The sequence below is a fragment of the Zingiber officinale genome, chromosome 8B (genome assembly GCF_018446385.1).
Source record: "Zingiber officinale cultivar Zhangliang chromosome 8B, Zo_v1.1, whole genome shotgun sequence".
NCBI classification, from domain to species: Eukaryota; Viridiplantae; Streptophyta; class Magnoliopsida; order Zingiberales; family Zingiberaceae; genus Zingiber; species Zingiber officinale.
The window spans coordinates 110797632-110803631 of NC_056001.1; the positions used below are offsets into that span (position 1 = coordinate 110797632).

Consider the following 6000-nt stretch of genomic DNA (forward strand, 5'->3'; position numbering starts at 1 on the left):
ATTGGCAATAATTGAGCTTGTGATGTGCTCCAATAGTCGATAAAAGGATGTTGGTAAGGAGAAATAGTCAAACCAACTTCTCACAAACTTGGAGGACTTCATGATTGAGAACAAGGAGAAAAGGAAGGTGCTGCAGTGTAAGCAATGTACGCCAACATCCTCATACTACACAGTGTTGAGGTTTTCAGAATGAAAGCATTGAGGGCATTACAAGCACCTGATTCAATCCCATTTGATGTGGTTCAAAACATTTCTCCCTTTCTCTTCCTCTTTTTTCTAAAACAACCTTTTTTTAAGATGGATGTTTTCTTCAAGATTGAAGAGAAGTCTTAGCGCAACGGTAAAGTTATTACTTTGTGACCTAAAGGTCATGGGTTCGAAACCTGGAAACAACCTCTTGCAAAAAGTAGGGTAAGGTTGCGTACAATGGATCCTTCCCCGGGACCCCACATGGCGGGAGCTTCGTACACCGGGCTACTTTTTTTTGTGTCTTCTTCAAGATCGGAGTCTTCTTCAAGATCAGTACCTACTCCTTCAAGAGACCGTACCTATTCCTTCAAGATAAATGTCTTCCCTTCACTGTGGATGCCTATTCTAATGAGTTGAAGCCCTTCCCATCTGGCCAATGCCTCATGAGTTGGAGTTTATTTGAAATCAACACCCACCAAGCACTTATTGTGCTACGAGATTAATCAAGGGATAACAGCAAATCACTGCCCACTTTGAGCATTGACTCCAAACCGCACTACCCGTCACATAAGTAGCAATGTGTCTCTTGAGGTATAGAAATAATTTCTCTTCATTTGAAACATCTTCAACTTATTGTGAGATGCCTTGGGCCTAATCTAATTGAAGATTCATTAATAGGGTAAGTGAGAGGTTGCAAGACACACATTGTGTTTTTCTCAAAGAGTCGCGACCAACTATGGACATGTGATGTCAAATCTTTTTAAGGTGAACTTTCAACATATTGATCCTAAGGTAAAAGAAGGTTCTAATTTCGCAACCTAATAAATAGTTTGTATTACTTGAATTAAAAAATAGAGTAAGCTCCATACTAGTTCACGATCATTAGAATTTGACTTTATAGTATTTTAGTGCCCATTTTAATTAGTGACTTATGACTGAAAATAATGAGTAATGGTGTAATCTTGTAATAGATATTCTAGCATATAGAAGCATTAAAAGAGTTCATGGAGTTCGAGGCATGAGTTAGGAATCTACTTAGAGGTGGGTAACCCTTTGCTGCCTTCCTTGAGTTTTCTTTTATGCATGATAGCTTAAGTAGGGATGAGAAAATGAAATGAGAAATAATGAATATTTTCCATTCAATTTAAGAATTAATTGCTTTACTAACAATAAAATGAGCAAAAGAATATAGTTATGTGGGGCTTATTAATTAAGTTTCTTTGCAATATTACATGAGATGTTATGAGTTATGACAGATATCTTTGTTTTGTTTTATGTTACTGCATGAGATGTCATGGTAGATACTTTTGTTCTCTTCATTTGAGCATGAGATACTGTGATAATTCTCTTGTCGTTTTTAAGTTATTGCAAGAGAAATCTTGATTTATTTATCTTTTGCTAATACCATGATAACCCTATGTTGGAAATGAAATACTTTAATAATGTGTGCAAATAATATATTTTTGAAGAAATCACAGATTAATGGCTCACATAGGGTTGTCCCCTAAAAAAATATGTTGCATATTAAATCTACTAAAATTTGATGAAATACAAAAGAGGTCGATGACAAAAATAAGGCACTACGTCAAACTAATCCTTAATAATAGTAAAAGGAGAATAAATAATGTATGATAATGCAACCTCAACCAACCATCCAAGTGCAAGTCACTATGTGTGAGTTGCATACTTCAAGTAACATATATCATATATACCCTTACATTATTGAGTAGTGCATGAGATGCCTTTGCCCACATGTGTGATTGTTGTAGCCAAAGATAATATATTAGATGCTACTTTAGATAGTTGGAGATTATGACACAAATATGAAGTTGAAATGTCCAAGTTGGAGAAGAAAATTTTAAATTAAAGATCAAATAGATAAAACTTGACATAACCAAAGAGAGCTCAATTATAGGCATTAATTTCTTGAGTTATTATTGCTCTTTTACATTTGAGCTTATTATATCATGCAGAACTTTATATGCATTGAGTGCATTATTTTGTATATTGTCCCTCTACCTTCGCCCTTTTGAATGTATAGGTAGGGTGGCTCAAACTAGAAGTTAAGTCAAATTTATAGGTATAATGTTAATTGTTTATGTTATTCTATGATGTGATGGAGTTAATTGTTCATTTATATGTTTATGTTATTCTATGATGTAATCATATTATTTTGTGTGTATATACTATAGCTTTTGAATCATGGAATTATCCCAATTAACATGGCTTTACTTTTATTGGGTAAAGTAGCCTCTAATTTGTGACAGTCGAAATGAACATAATCATAAAAGTATTAAATGTATGGTTGTAAAAAGCCCTACTTGACCACCTAGGCACATTTGTTTTAAGGGACCAATCAATGATCGCATATGACTGCATACATTATTTGTATACTATATCTGTAGCAATAGAATCTTATTTAGTTCATTTACTAAACCAAATAGACTTAAAATTCTAAGCTTCCTAAATAGTTTATAACTTTTAGGTATTTCCTTAATAGCTATTTTGCAAGTATTTGATATAATATTTTTTTAATATTTTAGTACTGACAAAATATGCCTTCACATTTATTCTTGCATGCTATATATATATGTGATACAATATACTGCCTATATGCACTTTTTGAAATCTTGAGTAAATATTTTAAACTATTGTATAATGGACAACCACAGCAAATATATAATTCATTTTGACACTAATACAATAATATAGCGCGATAATAATATGAAGTTACTTGGTTGATGATAGAATCCACGGTCATTATCTTAGAAAAGGTCATTAATGGATGGTGTGGTTGCTTTTCATTTAGATGTCAACTGCTTTGTTCAACCCTCAATACACAGAAAACACACCAATTTAGCTTTATTCAAAGTAGAAATAACCACATTTTCTAAGGCTTCTCTAACTATCAAACAATTTGCAACATAACAACAATGAAGAACATAAAACCCGCACTGGAGACCAATAGATATTTGGAACTTCAATAGTCAATTTGACCTTATTGACTATATGTTAAATCAAAATCAAGAAGGTTTATGATCCCACAAAGAAAAATAAAACAAAAGTTCCATATATAAATAGGAATATAGGAGTATCTAAAAGTGAGCACTAGCACGTAAGCTAATTATGTTATGAATGTTATATTGATTTTGTTGGAGAAACAAAGATTCTGTATTTTAAATGAGGAAAGGACTGGAGGACTAGGGTAACTTATGAAGCCAATTGCAAATTGAAAGCATAGAAGTCAACAATTCCAACATCGCTGTGAGTCTAACCAATAATACCCTTAGCTTCCAACCCCACCTCACCCTCCCTTGTGTCCTCCCCTGACAACAAGCAAAGCATTAATTTCCTATTATCTTTCTTCTCGTCTCCCATTCTCTCTGCCTTTAAGTAAACACTGCTGAAGGAGAACCATTTTCAAACAACATTAAACAAATGAAAAGAAAAGTCTAAAACACAGCATAAATGAATATGAACATTAAAATGCAACTCATCAATAATATTAAAATTTTGAAGTATCATGTAATGGAGCATTGCAACAAATATATAATTGAATTTTCACATAGTGCTGTAATATAGTGTGACAAAAATGCAAAGCTAATCGTTGCTGATAAAATCCACATAGCCATTATTTTGGACAAGGCCATCAATCGATGATGGTGGGGCTCCTTGTCTCGGTGCCAAGTTCTCCTGCCGAAATGGTTCAACCCTCAGTACATGGAAAAGTCGTCAATTTAGGCTCATCTAAACTAAAGAAAATAACCACATTTTCTAAAAGTTCTCAAATGCCAACGCAATTTGAAACGTAACAAAAATGAAGGAAGTAAAATTTGAACTCTCCACAAAACGTTTGGAGGGGTTTATGATCTCACGGAGAAAGAAAAACAGAAGTTCTATGTAGCAAGTAGAAATGCAGTGTATTGTAAAAGAGAGGACTAGCACTCAATCCAACCAACAATGAATGCCCCATAAAATATCTGGTAGAAACAAAGATTCTGCAGTTTAAATGAAGGCAGGAGAAGGACTGAACGATTAGGGTAACACATGAAGCCAATTGCAGTTAGGTAGCACAGAAGTCAACAACTACAACTTCACTATACCGAAATAATGAAAATGAAACAGTGACGACAAGCAAGAGATAGTCCATTTCAACAATAAATAAATAAATAAGACATTAAAAAAAACGCACTTTTTCCTCGTCGTTATCTGGCTCAGTCTCCGTCATGCCCTGGCACGCTATCCAATATCTTCTCGACTTCAACCTGAATCGAGGAAATGGAATCCATTCAACGAAGAGGGAGAAGAGGTGAAAATGCACCATTTTGCTGTCACGCCAGCAGACCTGAGGAGGGTGGGAGGTTTGGAATAGAAGCTCCGGAAGGGCAGCGCATTCGTGGAAGAAAACGCAGGCGTGCAGAGGTAATCCCAGGAGCGGAGAGCGCTGCAATTGAAGCATTGGGAGGCGCAGGAGAGATCGGCCGTGAAGCTCATGTGTATTTGCGAATGGCAGCCTGAGAAAGATGTGATTTGCTACTATCAGTTCCCGGTGGCAGATTGCGTTCGCCGGAGGAAGAAGGCGGAGAGCATGCGAAATCTTATCCGTTGCCGAGCGGACGAGAGAGCGAGGGAGCGAAGCAGATTTTTTTACTTTTTTTTTATTTTTTTTTTATTTGTTCTCTCTGCCTCCAATTCCAACGAAGAAGTGGAAGTGGAAGTGGAAGTGTCCGACCCGCATCCATCCACCTTCACATTCATATTATTGTCGGGTATGGATCGGATTTTGGATAGCTAATGGATCCAAGTTTTCCGACCCGCATCCACATTTATCTTCCATTCACATTATTAACCGGTATGGATTGGATTTTGAAAATCGAATGTGATTTAAATTGTAATTAATTTGCATTCTATTAAATTCCTGTTTTAATATTATTGCATCGGATCTCACCCATCCCATTCCTAGGGTTCAGACTTCAGACCCTCGGTAATGTTTCTGGGGTTTTAATTTATGATTTGAAATTCATTTTGTGTCAGACTAAATAATAGTTGAAATATATCATTTCAATAAAATTTCAAAACTCAATATTATTCGTCGTTGGAACAATAGTATCATTGTATCCATCATTTCAATGAGTTTCTCCGGGAGGTGTAATATGAAAATTATCCGGGAGATCATTCATTTTAGTACTATTTTTATCCAAACACGCTTAACTTTTGAGTTATGATGGGATCTAATACATTAAGACTTGATCGCAAGAGGGATGGATAGAAGAAGTAATGGAGAGGTTCTTGATATTTGATCTTATTATAGTAAAGATGATTCTACTCACTCCAGATGTCCCTCATAATCTATCCCCAATTATATGAAAAGAGATCAATTATGAAGTCAATTTATAGTCAATCGTTAAATTAGCTAGGGGATATACGCACCTCCAATGTTTGATCTTAGACCCAATAGCAGAATATACAGGAGATAAATATTGACTCGATTAAGAGAGAAATATTTTTTTTTACTTTTTTAAGAATTTGATTGACTTAAATGGTTTAAGAAATGTAATAACTAATTGTTTTCCAGTTAATTTTAATAGTGTGTTTAGTATAAAAAAATTGATTTTTGGAGTAACGGCTATATAAACCAAATTGTTTCCGATAATTTACCAAAGGGTACATGTAGAGATCTAAATTTATCAAAAGGTGTATGCTACTTTAGTATTTACCAAAGAACGCACCTTTTTAAGTGCATTTCCTATTTTATCCTTTTGACAAATCTGACTTTTTTTCTTTTTACTGTCGTTTCTCACTCTCTCTTCT

At 34.7% G+C, this 6000-nt stretch overlaps 1 protein-coding gene across 1 annotated transcript in view; it reads right to left on the minus strand.

Moving 5' to 3' along the window:
* Window positions 1–4893, minus strand: part of LOC122016833 (probable zinc metalloprotease EGY2, chloroplastic) — a 29091-nt gene extending 24198 nt beyond the window's left edge. The window contains exons 1-2 of the mRNA XM_042574250.1: window positions 4535–4893; window positions 4382–4454 (exon numbers count right to left, since the gene is read on the minus strand). Coding sequence (XP_042430184.1) covers window positions 4382–4454; window positions 4535–4683 — 222 coding nt within the window. The 5' untranslated portion in view covers window positions 4684–4893. The remainder of the gene's footprint in view (window positions 1–4381; window positions 4455–4534) is intronic.
* Between the last annotated feature and the right edge of the window lie 1107 nt (window positions 4894–6000).